This window comes from Sceloporus undulatus, chromosome 2 (assembly GCF_019175285.1).
Source record: "Sceloporus undulatus isolate JIND9_A2432 ecotype Alabama chromosome 2, SceUnd_v1.1, whole genome shotgun sequence".
Classification (NCBI taxonomy): domain Eukaryota; kingdom Metazoa; phylum Chordata; class Lepidosauria; order Squamata; family Phrynosomatidae; genus Sceloporus; species Sceloporus undulatus.
The window spans coordinates 185,786,909-185,804,834 of record NC_056523.1 but is presented as its reverse complement, the minus strand read 5'-3'; the positions used below and the strand labels follow the sequence as shown (position 1 = coordinate 185,804,834).

Genomic DNA, 17,926 nt, shown 5'->3' with positions numbered 1-17,926 from the left:
ACCATAAAGGCACCTATCTCATCTGATCTTGAAAGCTAAGCAGGGTCAGCTCTGGTTGGTACTTGGATGGGAGACTGCCAACAAATACTAGGTGCTGTAGGCTACATTTCAGAGGAACGAACTCACACAACCACCTGTGAGATGCCTTGCCTAAGAAAACTATATGAAAATACATGGGGTTGCCATAAGTCGACAGACAACTTGAAGGCACATACACATACATGCAAGCTGCTCTGGGGGCCTTTTTGGCTGAGAAAAACCATAAAAATACTACAAATAAAATGAATGAATAAATGTCATAACACAAAAATAAGAGCTCCCCGGTTCCCCTAAAGCCCATTCAACTGCTGTTTGACCCCTTCATACAGAAGGGGGTCAGAAGCTCTAAAAAAGGCACATGGGGATTCTCAAGTCCTTCCAATATGAGTACCATCTTAGCACACTTATTTAATGCAGCATCACCACTTCCTTTGATGTGATCATTTTGGACGATGGCACCATGAAAGCATTTTGTAGCAGAAATAATACATGGCCAGCTGTATGCCTTTCCACCACCATCCCTTAGTTAAATTCCACCTCCAATCACTTACTCAAGAAGGCATTGTGCCAGACCCTTAAATCAGTGCTTCCCAATCTTGGGTAACCCAAATATGGATACATTTCAATTTCCATAATCCAAGACTGTTTATTTAGCTATGTGTATACCACCTTTCTCCCACTGAGGGTCCCAAGCAGTTCACAAAAAAATGCCTGAAACCTTACAATAAAACTAAAAACATTTAAAAGAATTACATTAAAACAGTTATAAAATCATTCAAAGGTATACAGAAATTTTAAAAAAAACCATCATGGTCACTGATAAAAGAGGATGGGAGTTGTAGACCAACATCATCTAGAGAACCCAAGCTTGGGGATCAGTATCTTAAATATCAAAGGTACCAAAGACCAACATCCCAACATACCTTATAACTACCATCAGGTGCCCCAATAGGGATCTTTACTATAATGGCATTCTTGTCACTATCCAGCAAGTACCCTCGACGGACTATGTCTTGCTTAGGAATCTTGTTCAGGTTGATGCCCAGTTCCACTTGCAGTTCTGTGATGGTGCCAACTCCAGCCAGGAGGGGGGAGATAGCTTTTGGGATAGTCCAGGTGATTGTCTCTTGTGTGTAAGTCATTCCATCTTACAGGAAAGAAGGAGGAAGAGATGTCACAGCTTAAGCCTTAAAGTGACAAGGAAGAAAACCTAAGCTAAAGAACTGATGCTTCAGTTTTGTGGTCCTCAAGCATTAGAGTAAAAAGTATCAGTGTTTTAATAACTAACAAGTAGCCAGGATGCATATTTGTAGGAGGTGACAGCCAGATGGGCTCAAATATCCCATCCTATCTTGATCTTCCTGTGTAGTTGTTCTTCTGATATGTAGTTTGCTTCTCTCAAATCTACTTTTTCCTTTTTAAAAGAAATCCACTCAGTCTTTAACCATCCCTTTGTTACAGAAGGAGTAGCTTCATACAGAGTCCTCTCTCCATGAGGCCTATAAGCTTTCCTCTATGCACAGGAGCCAGTTTTAGGGGCTTCTGTAATGTATTCTAAAGACTACTCTTCTCTGCTACCTCTGATCATTTCCTGAGAAAAAGATGCCCAAAGGCTTTCTTTCACCTTATAAGAAGCATCCAGAATAGTTACACCTGTTTGTACCATAAGCTCATTACATTAGCCCATTGCACTTTGCTGGCACAAATATCAAGTATTCTTATCCTATGGTTAGAAAGATGTTTACCCACCTATAGGACAGGCCACAGCTGTGTCCACCATGAGGAGCATCCAGCGCTGCTTGTAGTAGGTACTCGATCTCACGGAGGAGAAAGGAACCCCATTGACCTGAAATGGTAACAAGAAGCGGTTTACGGGCTTTTAAAAAAATAAGCACAAGAGTGACAGCTAGTGTTTTGGTTGTGCTCTGAGTGTAAGATGCTGGAGATTATCAGATGAGGCAAAACAAGCTGGGAGCAAAAGGCATACTACCAGCAAAATTGCACAATAATGCTGAAGATTTTCAGACACATCACGCTTATCCAGGACTTAATCCATGAAGATCCAGGAATGCTCTAGCAACAAACCATTCACGGGTAAGTCTGAAAATCTTCATCGTGATCATGCACCTTTGCTGGGAGTATGCCTTTTTCTTCCCCAACCCCCCCCCCCCCCCCGTCTGATCATCTCCTATGACTCTGGAGACCAGAGGGTGATTCCCTGCTTGACAAGAGAAACCCACTGGGTGACCTTGGCAAGTCACACACTTTCAGCCCAAGAAAACCCTGTGATAAATTTGCTTTAGGGTCACCATAAATCAGAAACAATTTGAAAGAACAAGAATAACAATTCCAAGAGAATGCCAGCAATGTTGATAGACATTTAAAAGGCCCTGTATGTCTCACTCTATCAATGTCCATTAATAAAGGGACAGGGGTCCTGATAAAAAGATAAGGAACATCTGGCAGTCCAGTTACTGTTGGACTACAACTCCTATAATCCCACACTTTCAGCCATGCTTGCCAGGGCCTCTGAGAGTTGAAGTCCAAAAAATCTGAACTGGCAGAGATTCTTCACCGCCTTACTTCAGTTCAGCACTGAGAAAAATTAAGCTGATCTACTGAAATGTATGCCCCAAGGGCAGATATGTTTTATTACCACACACCTCCACACCTCACTGAAAATACAGCAGCCCCTAGAAAGACATGTCTGTTCCTGCAGCTCTGTAGACTTGCAGAATGCAAGAACAACATGAGCGCCAATTCTCCAAGAACTGAGAGCTTAAGAGTACAGTAGCTTGGAAGCATCCTAGTTCCTATGGTTGCCAAGGCTTGATGGAAAGGACAATATATTTACCAGATGAAGCCAAAAGGGCTGAATCAGTGGCCAGTGAAGGCTTCCCTACCACACAGCTGGACAAGCAACAGAAGAAACAAAAGTGGCAGCTTGATTGCAGAATTAGCCTAGCCAACCAAGGCAAGGGTACTCAGTTTGCATTGTTTATGTTGGGCAAGTAGTTTAGTTCTTTTCTTGTCACTCTGATTGATATTTCTATGCTCAGTCAGTGAAATCAAAACATTTCATCCAAGTATGAAAAGTCTAGATGAGAAGTTAATTCCCTCCCCTTCCCATAATCACTAACCACTTCCACCCATCCCACAGCTGTAGAAAGGAAAATGTCCAGCCCACGCACACCTTTTGATGTTGTCAGCCTAGCCGTTTAAGTTACAAAATTATGAAGCTTCCTGGCCAAAAAGATCCAATTGTGTTGACTAACCAACCCTGATGAAGCCTGAAGCCAGTTTAGAAACACTCGCTTTTTTTACACCACCAAGAATACATGCACGCATGCACACACACAGTGGCCATACTAAAGACATTTTTCCATAAGCTCTAGCATAGCTAGACATGATGCAGCTGTAAATGGGAATACAGATGGTAAGGATGCAGTATTACAATGATTATTCCCAACTAAATGGATGACATACAGTATAGACATATGTATAAAAATATTCATTAAATGGTTGTTTGTTGTTATATGCCTTTAAGTAAAGTCTGTCTTGTGGTGACCCTCTCGTAGGCTTTTCTTGGCAAGATTTAATCAAAGAAGGTTTGACATTGGGCTTCCCCTAAGGCTGAGAGAGGGTGATTTGCCAAAGGCCACCCACTGGTTTTCCATGGCTGGTGGGGATTCAAATCCTGGTCTTGTGGAGTTCCAAACCACTACATCACACTGGCTCTTTTCTTGGCAGTTGTACAGCTACAAAAACTGAGTGGCAGGGGCCACTTTAAGAGCATTCATTTTGTCACAAACAGATGGGAAAGTCTCCAAGTGAGCACCTGCTATCACATAAGAACCAGTGTGATGCAACAACCAGATGTGTCTTCCAGATGTGTTTGCCTATACTTCTCAGAATCTCCCAGCTAGGTATATTCATGAGACTTATGGTCCAACACATTTGGAGGAAAGGTTGGATTAATGTGTTGATTAGGAATAGGAACCCCAGGTTCAAACTCCGACTCTTACAGAGCCATAAAGCTGAGTGACCTTGAGTCTGCCTTCAGTATGAACTGCCTCGCATGGCTGTAGAATGCTTGGTGTTCCAGAAACTGTGAGCCTACCTCCAACTTCTGAGCCTCGGTTGCATTATAGGAAGACCTCAACACAATCCTCGTGTCTGTTGTGTTGATCCCGTAGCCAACAGCATGAGCCTCTTCAACCAGCATGGCTTTCTTGCCATTGTCCACATGAAAGACAACTTGCCAAACAGAAGGTGTGCCTGCTTGGACCTATGGTGGGGAGGGGGTGCAAGGGTAGAAGACACTTCATAGTTACTTAACCTTTCTTATGGGAAGTAATCCCGAGTCATGCAATTCATGATAAGGAAGGGGAAGACATACCTCTGGGAAGGCAGATTCCCAATCATCAGGTTGGTCTTGAAGAAAGCCATCGGGGATTGGTGGTACATTTCTTCTGACAGAGACCTGTGAGAGAAGAGGTAGAGTGTAACTGAGAGATTCTTCACAGCTGTCATTTGCACCAAATCCTTCATCTGTCCTACTTTACCCCTTACAAAAAGGGATTCTGATGAAGAATCCATTCTGGACATTTTTGCTTGCTCTGGTAATCGCTCTGAAACCAAATGCCAAAGCTGTGTGACTTTTTATTCTCAGCCTTTAGGATGTGTTTATAAAATTCAGAATTTAGAAACTGAGCATCTGAAATACAATTACCAGGAGATCCCACTATAATGCAAGAATACTAGGAAGCAGGTTCTAAGTATTGTAATAACATGGCTGCAGGGAAAGAGTGGGTAGCACCCCTTGTACAACAGGAACAGACCAGTGCAGAAGTGCATGAACAGAGGTACTACTAGCTATACAAATTCTAATTCATTGATTGAGAGAGCAGATATAACTCACATTAGAAACCTAACTATGAGGCCCCATAACAGAGGCACTGCTTGATACTATGGCTGTTTGTCTACAGAAGTGATTCCCATATTTTGGTCCTCTAGGTGTTTTGGACTGCAGCTCCCAGAAGCTCCAGCCATCTTGGACAACCGTCAGGCATTCTGGGAGCTGAAGTCCAAAGTACATGGCAGGCCAAAGTTTGAGAAACACTGGTCTATAGTGTCTCAGAGTTCTGCTTCTACTCCTAGTGTGTGTTTTGTGTGTGTGTGTGTGTACGCTATCTGCCTTCAAGTTTTTTCCAACTTACGTTGATTCTGTCACTGAGTTTTCTTGACAAGTTTCTTCAGAGGGGATTTGCTATTACCATCCTCTGAGACTGAGAGAGTGTGACTTGTTAAAGGTCACCTGGTGAGTTTAAATGGCTAAGCAGGGTCTCCAGAGTCATAGCCCAATGCTCAAACCACTACACCACGCTGTTGAAAATCCCAAAGCAGCAGGTTGTGGGGATTCTAGTCAAATTCTACTAGTTGGCTACATTCAGTTCCAGTTGATGCAGAGACGATTTCAAATCATTTAGTTCATCCCTCTCTAGAATACTCTGATACTTAAAAGACAACTTTTCTCCCATTTAGAATTCTGACTTTAGTTTGATCACCTAGCTTTTGGATTCTTGGCCCCCACTCTTTAGATAGAAAGAAAGTCAATTTTAATCAGGAGACAAGAGATACTAGCCAGGTTTCACATGAACAATATATCTATTAATTTCTCTTGCTTCTCCTGATCAAAAAAGTTACCTGCACTAATGTAAACAGACACACATATTAAAGTAGTGTTTTTCATGATGGATCTAGACAGAGACCTCTGGTGAAATGTATCTGAGTATTGGGCACAGAAGAGTCAATGTGATATAATGGTTCAACTGTTGGACTATGGCTCAGGAGAACAAGGTTTGAATCCCTGCTCAGCCATGGAAACTCACTGGGTGAGCTTGGGCAAGTTACACGCTCTCAACCTCAGAGGAAGGCAAAAAGCAACCCCCCTGCCCCTCCGAACAAATCTTGCCAAGAAAACCCTATGATGGGGTTGTCATAAATCAGAAACAAATTGAAGACACACAACAGCGACATACAAGCACTGGAGGCTGCTGTGCCATTCATATCCTGCCTGTCTGCTTCCCACTGGGGCATCTGTTGGTTTACTGGAAAACTGGATGCTGTGCTAAAGAAAATTTTGATGGGATCTTGCTATGCTCCTCTTATTTTCTTAGGCCTGTCTTCTGCTGCTTCAGGATCTGGAAATATAATAGATCATTAGGTAGGAAACGCCTTACCATTAGGAAGAGTGCAATGACTGCCTCAGGCAGCTGGTTTTGAATGTCATGCAAGACGAGGAAATTCATTAATTCAATAATTTTACTGCCAGGCAGGGAAAGATACACTTACGGGATTTTCTACCTCTGGGACCAAAATAACTTGACCAGCTTTTCAAACTATACACCTTATTGACTTGTTGGGCAGGGCGTACCCACCTCAGTGAAGGAAATATCTAGATTAGTTTTGTCACCAGGGCAAAGCCTGGCAAAAGGCACTGGTGTCACTGCAGTTTGGTCTCTATGCTGCAATCTGATGAGAGGGAATGGGTTCAGAATCAAGATTTTGATAACAGTATCTTTCATTTTTTTAAAAAAAGTGATGCATCTAGCCCTTATCATTGCATGGGTATTTAGATTACAGTTACCAAGCATTCCTGGTATGTCCTCTACGTGAGGATCAGAAAGCTTGTTCTTTTAAGACTGGCAGGTACCCCTTATTAGAAGGGATATTTCCCCTCCCCCCATCTGAGGGTTGAAAAGCTTTTCATTTTATATAGACTGAATAAGATGCTAAAAAAATCCTGACTATTGAGGTATGGGCCTATCATAAAGGATATTTGCATCCTGTACGTTTATGCACACAGACACCATGCTACTTTTATAGAGCAACATATGAATTAACTGAAATCAATACTTTCATCTGGTATTTAGGTAGAACACAAACTCACTAATTACTACTTGCTGACTGTCAACTCTGCAGGTCGGGAATTTCAGCTGTCCCTTATTGCTGTTATGAAAACCTGGCAAGATTAATTTAGACATTTGCAGTCACTGTTTGATAAGGTGCCACAAAGAAGGATATTGGAATAATGCAGGAATTCAGGCAAGATTTCAGTGAGGGGAGAACCCTACAAAATTATGCAACATTACAAAAACTCTGAAAAAATAAGTTTAAATATTTTATGTAAGCTGAAGACTCTTGCTTACTTTGACACAGCATTGAATTGACTAGTTGGATAATTGGTGGTTTGTGTCCATAACAGAGTATACCCCTGAGCTTAACATGAACTGCATCCCAAAGTACTGCAGGAACTTGCTGACATACTTGCAGAATCACTTGCCATCATTTTTTAGATATCTTGGAGAATGGGGGAAGTGCCAGAGGACTGGAGACAAGCAAACATTGTCTCTCTTCTAAGGCAAAAGAAGATGATCCAGGAAACTACAGACCAGTCAGCCCAATCTCAATACTAGGAAAAACATTAGAATTGATTGTACAAAAATCTATTTGCAATGCTATTTGCTATCTTGATGACAACACAGTGATTAGGAGACACCGACCTGGGTTTGTCAAGAACAAATCCTGCCAAAGTAAACATTTAATGAGGCTCCCCACAATATTTTAACAGACTGACTAAACATGGAATAGATGGAAATACCATCAGATGGATCCATAATTGGTTGGAAAACGGTGCTCAAAGAGTTGTCATCAGTGGCTGCATTTCAGATTAGAAGGAGGTCTCAAATGGAATGTTGCAGGAATCTGTCCTGGGTCAACATTCTTTAATATTTTTATTATTTATTTAGAATACAAGGTGGAGGAAGTCCTTTTCAAATCTGTGGATTATATAAACCTGGAGGAGTTAGCTAATGCATTGGAAGATAGTAATAGAATTCAAGAGGAGCATGACAAACTGGAGAACTGGGCTGAAATTAATAAAATTAAATTTAAGAGAAACAAATTCTACATTTAGGCCCCAATGAACAAATGCACAGATACAGAAGGAAGGATACTTGGCTTAGCAGTACCATATGTGAAAAGGACCTTGGGATTATTGTTGATCAAAAGTTGAACCAAGTAGAAGCAGTGTGATGCTCCAATAAAAAAAGTCAAATTCTTTCTTAACCTGCATTAACAAAAGCATAGTTTCCAAGTCAAGGGAAGTAATGGTCCCACTATATTCTCCACTGATACAGCCTCACCTGGAGTTCTGCATTCAGTTCTTTGTGTTGTGTGCCTTAATGCCATTTCTGACCTATGGCAATCCTAAGGCAAACCAGGTTTTCTTGGCAGGATTTGTTCTCGGCACTTCATTTTAAGAAGTATATAGACAAGTTGTAATGAATTCAGAGAAGGGCAACAGTGATAAGAGGTATGGAGAACAAAATGTATGAGAGGTTAAAGGAGCTGGGCATGTTCAGCTTGGTGAAGAGAAGACCAAGGGGGGTGACATGATTGCACCCTTTTAAATATCTCAAGGGCTGCTATGGAGAGAAAGGTGCAAGCTTGTTTTCTGCTGCCTCTCAGAGGGTAGAACTAGGTCTAAACTTTTAAGTTACAGGAGGCAAATTTCAATTGAGCTTTAGAAGGAATTTCTGGACAGTAAAAGTGGTTCAGCAGTGGAGCCAATGGCTTAAGAAAGGTGGTGAGGTCTCTTTCTCTGGACGTCTTCAGAAAGAGGTTGACAGCTTAGCTGGAGATCCTATACTGAGTAGGGGTTGGACCTCATGGTCCACAGGGTCCTTTCCAATTATATGATTCTGTGATCCTTTGCAGATAATTTCCCCACCAGTATGTTTTTAACATTAGAACATTGATATTTATTACTTCAAGGCAAATTTCTCTCACTGTCTCTCTCATCAGGGCTGACACAAAATATTTTGCTATCTGACTCAAAGAACAAGATGGATGCCCCACTCTCATCTGTATACAGAAGCTGACTGGACAGGCGCTTGAGCCTGTCTGTAGTGCTGCCAATGGGTCTGCTGTTTCCACCACACCTGAAGGCAACAGGCTGGTTTAGGCGGTACAGGGTAGCGCATAGAGCTTGGTTTTCCCAAACAGAAGAATTATTCAAGGAAAGGCAAATTGCATTTATAAGCTAAGAAAAGAAACTGAAAAGTCTGTAAGAACAAGAGGTAATGAGTGAGGATTGAAAGTTAAGTTAAATGAATGAATAAGATATGGAGTGCGAAGATGTTATAAATGTTGTCAGAATTCTGTATGTATGTATATTTTTATATACTGTGTTGTAAGAACTGTGTCTGTTCGAGTAATGACTAATAAAAATCATTTTAAAAAATAAAGCTTGGTTCTCCAAGAGGGGAGGAAATGGTGCTGGAGCCTTAGAAATAATAGCCAAGGGACTAATCCTGCTGCCCACCAGCATTTGCCACCTGAGACAGATGCCTCACTCTACCTGATGGTAAAGCTGCTCCCATCTTCTGTGTTCAAGCCAGATATGTTTATACCCAACAACAGGCATGCCAGAGGTAGATTTTCAAAAAACCCAATCTGAGTCCATGGCTAATGGCTTATGTGAAAACTCTACCAGGTTAAAACCTTTTCATGCCTAAAGTAGGCAGCCATCATTTTGAGGCTCACTCCCCAAGCATTTAAGGGTGCTTGTCTGGCCTCCTTCTAAACTTACCTCCATATAGTTTGCCTCACAGACTATTTCCCTGGGTTGCCAAGGGCCATAGGAACAGCTCACTGGGACTTTGAGGACAACGGCACCACGCATCTCTGGATCCATCCCTGCCGTAATTTGAATGTTCAAAGTGAAACGTTGATCATCCTGAATATAAAGGTGTGGGGATAGAGTACAGGCATAGCTCGGTGAACAAGCATCTGACAAAGCAGCTCCTGCTTGCAATATCTTTTGAAGCTTCGCAACCCTCCCTTTTCCTCCTCATCCTGTGTCTAGCTGGAAGTTGTTTTTTTAAACATGCTAAATAGTATGTTAGACCATGCCCCATCTCCCAGCATGTTAAAGAAGAAAAAAAGATTATACATTTGGCCACCAAACTAAGAATCATTAAAAAGGGCAGTCTAGTGAAAAAGGTATTTTGGAAAAAGTCTTCAAGTGGTTGTTGTTACTGTTGGTCTTGTTAGTAACAGCCATCAATATTGACTTTGACTTACTGTGACCTTATGAATGAGAGACCTGCAAGTCACCCAATTATCAAAAGACGTGCTCAGCTGTTGCAAATTCTGGGTGCTTGACTCTTTGACTGCATCTGTAATGTGGTCTTCTTTTTTTCTAGAAGGCCCAAAGTATTTTTGTTTACTTATGCAAGGCATACCTGACCTGGTTGACATGAGCATATTGTTAGGTGGGGGTTTTTTGGAGGTGGGGGAGGGGAGAAGCTGCCAAAACATGTCGAATTGCTCTTTGGTTTTATAGTGCACAAACCTGTTCTTTATTCTTTCTATGTTACAGTGGATCCTTGATATTCACTGGGTTTTGTTCCCAGAATCCCCCATGGACACCAAAATCTATGGGTGCTGAAGTCCCATTATATACAGTGTTGTAGTAAGATAGTGTCCCTTATATAAAATGGCAAATTCAATGTTTTAAAAATGTATATTTTTAAGCCATGGATGGTTGAAACTCTTGAAGTAGAATCCATGGATACAGAGAGCCAACTGTATTTCTAATGTTGGACCAAATTTTATGTTAAAGCAATCATACCCAACTGAGGTACACCTGTAACAGTACTTAAAGCCTTTACACCAATAAGAGCTATGTTCCTAGGGAATATGATGGATTAAATTATGTACGTATTAAAACCAGAAGAGTGAAAACTTGTAACTCTTCAGAAAGAATCCTAATAGTCCTTCTAAAGGATGATGGGAGTCTCAGTTCAAGAACTCTGGAGGGCTACATGTTCCGCATCCTTGGTTTAAACTTAAAATTTCAACTGCTTGTGGGCCAGTCTGCAAGAATGTTTGCAGACCAACATTTATATACAAAATGTACATTGTCACTTTGGCTGGATTTCATGCATAGGCCCTGGGGACAGGAGCAGTGTTGTTCGACAGACTAAGGATTAAGATACTTCTGCCAGAGAAAGCAAGATATACAGTCAGCCCTCCTTATCCACGGATTTTTTATCCATGGATTCAAGCATTCACGGCTTGAAAATATTTTTTAAAAAGTATAAATTCCAAATAGCAAACATTGATATTCCATTTTAACTTATAGACACCATTTTCCTTTTCCATTATATTTAATGGGACCTGAGCATCCACAGATTTTGTTATCCACTGGAGGTCTTGGAACCAAACCCTAGTGGATAACAAGGGCCTACTGTATTCAGATAACTGTTTAGAAACTGGAAGCAAGGACAGGTGCTGAAGGGTTTTTTGAAATTAAGCATATGATAGAGAACAGGGCTGAGAAACTGAGATGTCCATGAGACAGAAATAATGCAGGTGGTACACCAACAGTCGGGAACCTTTGGCCTCCAGATGTTTGGCCGACAAATCCCATCAGCTCCACCCAGCATGGCTCATACTTAATGGGATGTTGAAGTTGTCCAAGATGTGAGCTACACATTCCCTTTCTCTGTGCTAGGCTAATAGGTCTGTCATAAGTCTTGTGATATCCAGTCACCATGCTCCATTTACATTTTTTGTGGTAGGTGTCAGGTGACACTGTCTTCCATTTATAACTCTCCCATGTTTCTAATCACTTCTGTCTATTTCCCCCCCACAAAATCTAAAAGAAAAAAAATGGAATGGACACACAATATTTTGAGAGGGCAATATTAGGAGCTCTCTATTTCGCTAGAAGCACTACGGGTTAGCATTGTCTGGTTTCTGCCCAAGATCCAAATTAATCCCTTGTGGACAAGCTTTCAGAACTAAGCCCATTCATGTTCTTTCCCAGCATTACCCCACAATAACTTTAGGACAGGGATGGGAATCATGTGGCTCTCCAGATGTTGAACTGAAGGTTACACCAGCTATTATATAGCCAACAGTGAGGGATTCTGAGAGCCGCAGTCCAACAACATCTGGAGGGTTGCATGGTTCACAGTCTTGCTTTCAAACTTCAGCCCCAGCACCTGTTCAGTAAATAGGTGTACTCTGTTACTATTCAACAGGTCTCAAGGCTGAATAGCACAATCCTGAACGTGTATCTTTCCCTTACGAAGAGATGACACAAACCTGAGGCAGCCTTTCCCAAACCTAATGCTTGACAAATTCTTTTTGGATTACAAGTCCAAGCATTCCTGACCTTGAACCATGCTCTCTGGGACTGGGGGGTTTTGGAATCTTAAAACATTCCAGGTTGATGGGAGCCTGCTCTGGAACATGGACTTCAATTTCAGTGGTGGGGCTTGCTGTTTATAGCTGAACTACAGCACCACAAGTCAGTTTTAAGTTACTAAACATGATGGGTAATGCATGGGTTGGACCCATGGCTTTAACCAAAACTATATCCAGGAAGAGGCTGAAGTTAGGAGCTCATAAAGCTTAGCACTGCAACAGATTATAAGATTTACAGAAGAAAAAGAAGCAGATAATAGATCCAGTTGCTCTCACACATTTTCTAAGGGTTGGGGGAGCTTTTTTTGTCAGATTTTCCACCCAGACTATTTTAAGGCCAGGAGAGTCCCTTTTTTTGCAACAGGTCAACCCACATCAATTCTTATTAATTTCTATTTTTAAGGGCTTCCTCTGGGCCTAAAATGGCCTAGGACCCCCCAGAATGTGTCCAAAATGCCTCCACACATCTAGAGGCCATTAAGGACATAAACTCTTGACTCTTGTGGGCCCCAGGGGCCACACTCTGGCTACGACTGCTTTAGAGTAAAGAGCCTGACTAAACTGAACAATTTGTCTTGATTCAGCATAACGTTTGCTTCACAAGCCTTCCAGAGGTCTGGCTCATGTCCTGATGACATTGACATACCCATCCTACATACCACTATCTGAGCATAACAACCCAGCAGGGAGGCACGGAGCTCGATGTTTCCCCAGACATCCTGGAAGATGGTGTATCCGCATCTTGTAGCCTGGACTCCATCTATCAGCCAAGACCTGCCAAATTTGTCTGGAAGAACAAATATATTGGCCACTGAAGAAAGGGGCAACAGTTTCAGAGTACTCATCTGGACTGAAGAATGTCAACATTTTGTGTTCTGGAAAACAATTAAGCCTACTTAAATTAGATACCTTCAAGGTTCATACCCATCAACATGTCACAGAATGAAACCAGGACACATGTGCCCAAACAACTTTAGTGCGGTCAAGATAGCAAATGTTATTTATGAGGAAATACACACAAGCTGAGAGAGGCTGTAACAGTTTGCTTTTGCCTCCATTTATTGGGAAGGGTAAGATTCCATCCCTTTTTCCTCCCTTACTGCTGCTGAGTTCATTGGGTATGAACTACTTTTGCATTTTGACCTCAGTTTGTAGCAGTGTAGTTGGAGGACAAAGGAAGAAGGTGGGAGGAGGAGAGAGAGAGAGATTGGGATACTGTAAAAACAGCTGAAAAAGTGGGATGATTGGGAGTCTCCCTGCCAATTCAGGACAGTTGGAGGGCATGAATGCTGGGGCACCTTTAAGCAAAAAGACCATGCAGATTAATGGTGGCAAGAAGATACACCAGTGGGAAACATAATGCAGCTCCATCTAATGCTTCCTTAAAATGGTGGTCTAAGGCAAGCAAGGAGAAGCCAACTTCTGACCACTGTCCAAAACTAGTTTGGGAGAACCATGGTTCTCTTGGGTAGCAATAGCAAGCATGCACCCAACTCTCCATTGCAGGATGGGAGAAAGTATATTAGACAGAAACACAATTTCATTGTGGGTATTCACCCATCGCAGCAGGAAGATAAGAGACTCACCAATTGCAGAAAAGCTGATGTACTTGTTGTGGAAATAGTCCGAATTCAGTTTGAGTCTGGCAAGGCTACCCAGACATTCCACGTCGACCTGACCTGGAAGAGGGCAAAGAAAGGGAAGGGATTGTGTGAGGAAGATGGGCCTCTGTTGTCTTGCAGACTCAGGTCTACATGGGAGTAAGGCCTGGTAAAGATTTGGTGAAGGCCATGGTCCCAACACAACAGCTGAGGCAACTCTTTATCACCCATTATCTTCCTTGCTGTGAATCTGAAGTGCTTGCCCTACCAGACCCAAGGTGAAGAATTTTAGAAGTACACTTGTTAAAATATAAATATTCTGTATTTGCCTGTCCAGACTTGTTGCAAAAGCTAGTGTGGTGTAGTGGTTTGAGTGTTGGACTAGGACACTGGGAGAGCTGGGTTCAAATCCCTGCTTGGCCATGGAAACCCACTGGGTGACTTTGAACAAGTTACACTCCCACAGACTCAAGAGAAAGGCAAAGCCAACCCCTCTTTGAATAAATCTTACAATGAAAACCCTGTGATAGGTTCACCTTAGGATCACCATAACCCAGAAACTACTTGAAGGCACAAAACACAGTACCTGTTACAGGAACAAATTGAAGCCATACTGGAGGAAGCAGAAGAGCAATAAGGAACAGCCTAAAAAGACAGCCATAAAGGACTTATTAACATAAGGAAAGATATGTAGGTCAGCATGGTGCAGCGGTCTGAAAGTTGGACTATGACTCTGGAGATCAGGATTTGATTCCCTGCTTGGCTATGGAAACCCACTGGGTGAATTTGGGTGAGTCACACACTCTCAGCCCCAGAAGAAAACTGTGATAGGCTCACATTGTTCACATGGGTAGCTGAGGTAGTAATCCTTTGCAATGCCTATACACAAACTCTGTTTCACACGCAAAATTATTAACAATACTGTATTGTGAATAAGTGACGTAGTGTGGTTTGAGCGTTGAACTAAAACTCTGGAAACCAGGGTTTGGTTCTCAGCTCAGCCATGAAAAAACACTGGGTGATCTGGGGCAAATCACTCTCTCTCAGCCTCAGGGGAAGGCAAGGGCAAACCTCCTCTGAACAAATCTTGCCAAGAAAACCTAGGGCCACCTAAGTTGGAAACAACTTTAAGACCCACAATAACAACTATAAAATTACCTACAGACTACGGGTATAAGATGTATATAAAACACAAATGAATGTAGTGTTTAGACTCGGGTCTCATCTCTAATATAACACACGATGTATACGCAGATGTTCCAAAATCCCAAACGCTTCTGGTCCCAAGCATTTTCAGATAAGGGAGCCTCAATCTGTACAGGATTCCCTTGCATACTTTGGGAAACTGGCATAAAAAAGTTAACTGCGGGCCCCAGACAGGCCAAAATAAAGCTGCTCTGGGTCAATTTGGAGGTACAGTATGCTGTTTAAATAACACATGTTTCTTAAGAGGATAGAAGCTGTTGCCAAAGCTGTGCTCCAGTCCTTAGGACTGGAGCATGGCTTTGGCGTGGCTTCCAGCCTTTTAGGATGCATGCATCATTTAAACAGCATACCTCCAAAATGACCTGAAGCAGCTTTATTTTGGCCTGTCTGTTTGGGTCCTGTGTGACTTTTTCAACCTCAGCTCTTGTATGCCAAAGATACCATCTTTCACCCTTCCAACTCCCCAAACTCACCTTATTGCATTTGCAAGACACCACCCCATTTTGCCAGAACACTGCCAGGATAAGGGCTTCTACGTCATAAAATCTCTCCAAATAAATAACAACAACCGCTCACAAACTTCCCCTTGAACAAAATCAACTCCAGAGGAGATTTTAACCTGCCTTTTAAAGATCTCAGCCTTATACCTTTCCAGGTGTGTGCAATTAAATAGTCCTTCCCTTGGGTTATCTCCCTGCCTGACCCTTAAGGACAGACTGGAGAAAGGGGGAAATATATACCATCCTGGGAGTTGATCCCATGAAAGTGAGGAGGAGATCTGTGTAGCTTCACAGTGCAGCAGTGTGCCCAGGAGAGGCTAAGTTTAGCAAATACAAACACCGCCCCACATTGCTTGCTAAGCCTCTCTTCTTATGTGAAAAAGGATGTGCTCGTTCAAATGAAAGGGACTTAGGGTGCATCTACACTGGAGCAATAGTGCAGTTTGACACCACTTTAGTTCCATCTTGCAGAATGCTGGGATTTGTAGTTTGGTGAGGCACCAGCGTGACCGGATGTCATACCCGTAAAGGAGGACAAGGCACCACAAAATGTAGGGCTTTTCAGGAAAATATGTGGAGCATTTCCAAACAAAAGCAAAAAACACTTAAGGTAAATGTAAAACCATGCTTCCTTGCCATGCTCATAACAGAGGACATTTTGAAATTCTTCCTGAATGTCACCCTGGCCAGCACACTTTATCAGAGAAGGCTAAAGACCTTGTAAAACTACCAATCCCAATATTCGATAGCAAAGTAGAAGAACATCCAAAATCCACACAACAGCGATACCTTTATTGGACCAACTAAAATGCACAAAATACATTATGCAAGCCTTCAAAGCTCCACTGTCTTCTTCGTCAGGCAAAGAAGAACCCAGTGGAGCTCCGAAAGCTTGCATCTTGCATTTTGTGCACTTTGGTTGGTCCAATAAAGGTATCACTGTTTTGTGGATTTTGAATGTCATTGTACTTTGCTATATGGCCAACGCAGCTACCCCTGAATATGTTTCCAGGAGTCCATTCCATGCAGGTGGGCTGCAGAAACAATCCACTTTAAATGCCATAGCTCAATGCTATGGAATTCTGGGTATTGCAGTTTATTGTGGCACCAGAGCTCTCTGACAGGGGAGGCTAAATGTCTCACAAAACTACTCCAATTCCCAGAATTCCATAGCATTGAGCCATGGGAGTTAAAGAGGTGTCAAACTGAACATGCACCTTTATGCTACTACCTGGGAAAATGTGCTCAACCACTGCTGCTTTCTTCGTTTTCTCCCAGTAGGTGGCGGGCGAGAGCAGGCTTTTGGGTTTGTTTTCCCCTTCCCCGGCCTTGACCCCAGCGGAGAAAGCTAGTGCAACGCGTCCTTCCCATATGGTCTAGCGGTTAGGATTCCTGGTTTTCACCCAGGCGGCCCGGGTTCGACTCCCGGTATGGGAAAGGTCTGATTTTTCTTTAATTGAAACAACAAACTCAATCTACTTTGCTAAAACAAGAGGACAACTTTGAACTGCCTTTGAAAAGGTGAAGATGGGCTTTTTGACACAGATTCTCTCCAACATGATGCCTGTTGTGTGGATTTTAGCCATTTAGCCTAAAATATCCTTTCCATGGTTTTTGGAACCAAGTTCCACCATTGCATTCCAGAAATGCACTCCTGAGAGTTTTAGCAATCAGCCAATTAATGCCACTATATGTTTATATCTATATTTAAGATGGCAGTCTGCACACATCAGCAACCTCAAGGCTGGGCTTTTGCAATGCAATGTACATTGAGCTACCTCTGCACACATTTAAGAAAGCATTATTATTATTAATATTATTAATATTATTATTCTATTCATTTATATCCTGTCTTCCTCCCAGCATCAGGACTCAAGGCGGCTGGCAAATTTAAAACACTCCGAGTTAAAACAATAATAATAATTCCCTAACATAATAATAATAATAATAATAATAATTTATCTGACATTTATCCCCCCAACCACCAATTTTTCTGTACTATCCCTGATCAAAATGGATTCCAGGACAGTTCTTGGCATGTTTACACACACATACACCACAAACATTTTATTATTATTATTATTATTATTATTATTATTATTATTATATTTATTTATATCCCATCTTTTCTCTAAAACTGGGAACTCAGGGAGGCTTACAAATATTAAAAAAACAAAACAACCCGCCACAGTACAATTAAAAGCATACAAAACACGTACATTAAACTAGAATTAAATTATTACAATATTAAAACAAATTAAGTGTTAAAAGAACAAAATACAGTTAAAAAGGTAAAAA

General features: G+C 41.8%; 1 protein-coding gene and 1 non-coding gene across 2 annotated transcripts in view; one reads left to right on the top strand and one right to left on the bottom strand.

The window, feature by feature from the left end:
* Window positions 1-14,590, bottom strand: part of LOC121922947 — a gene marked incomplete at its 5' end in the record, with an annotated part of 30,534 nt that extends 15,944 nt beyond the window's left edge. The window contains 8 exons of the mRNA XM_042452908.1: window positions 963-1,186; window positions 1,789-1,885; window positions 4,160-4,327; window positions 4,439-4,522; window positions 9,695-9,841; window positions 12,981-13,108; window positions 13,908-14,000; window positions 14,509-14,590. Of these exons, the coding sequence (XP_042308842.1) occupies window positions 963-1,186; window positions 1,789-1,885; window positions 4,160-4,327; window positions 4,439-4,522; window positions 9,695-9,841; window positions 12,981-13,108; window positions 13,908-14,000; window positions 14,509-14,590 (1,023 nt within the window). The remainder of the gene's footprint in view (window positions 1-962; window positions 1,187-1,788; window positions 1,886-4,159; window positions 4,328-4,438; window positions 4,523-9,694; window positions 9,842-12,980; window positions 13,109-13,907; window positions 14,001-14,508) is intronic.
* A 2,403-nt stretch (window positions 14,591-16,993) lies between these two features.
* On the top strand, window positions 16,994-17,065 carry TRNAE-UUC. Its single transcript has one exon. It is a non-coding gene; the product is annotated as a tRNA-Glu (tRNA).
* Window positions 17,066-17,926: the final 861 nt, after the last annotated feature.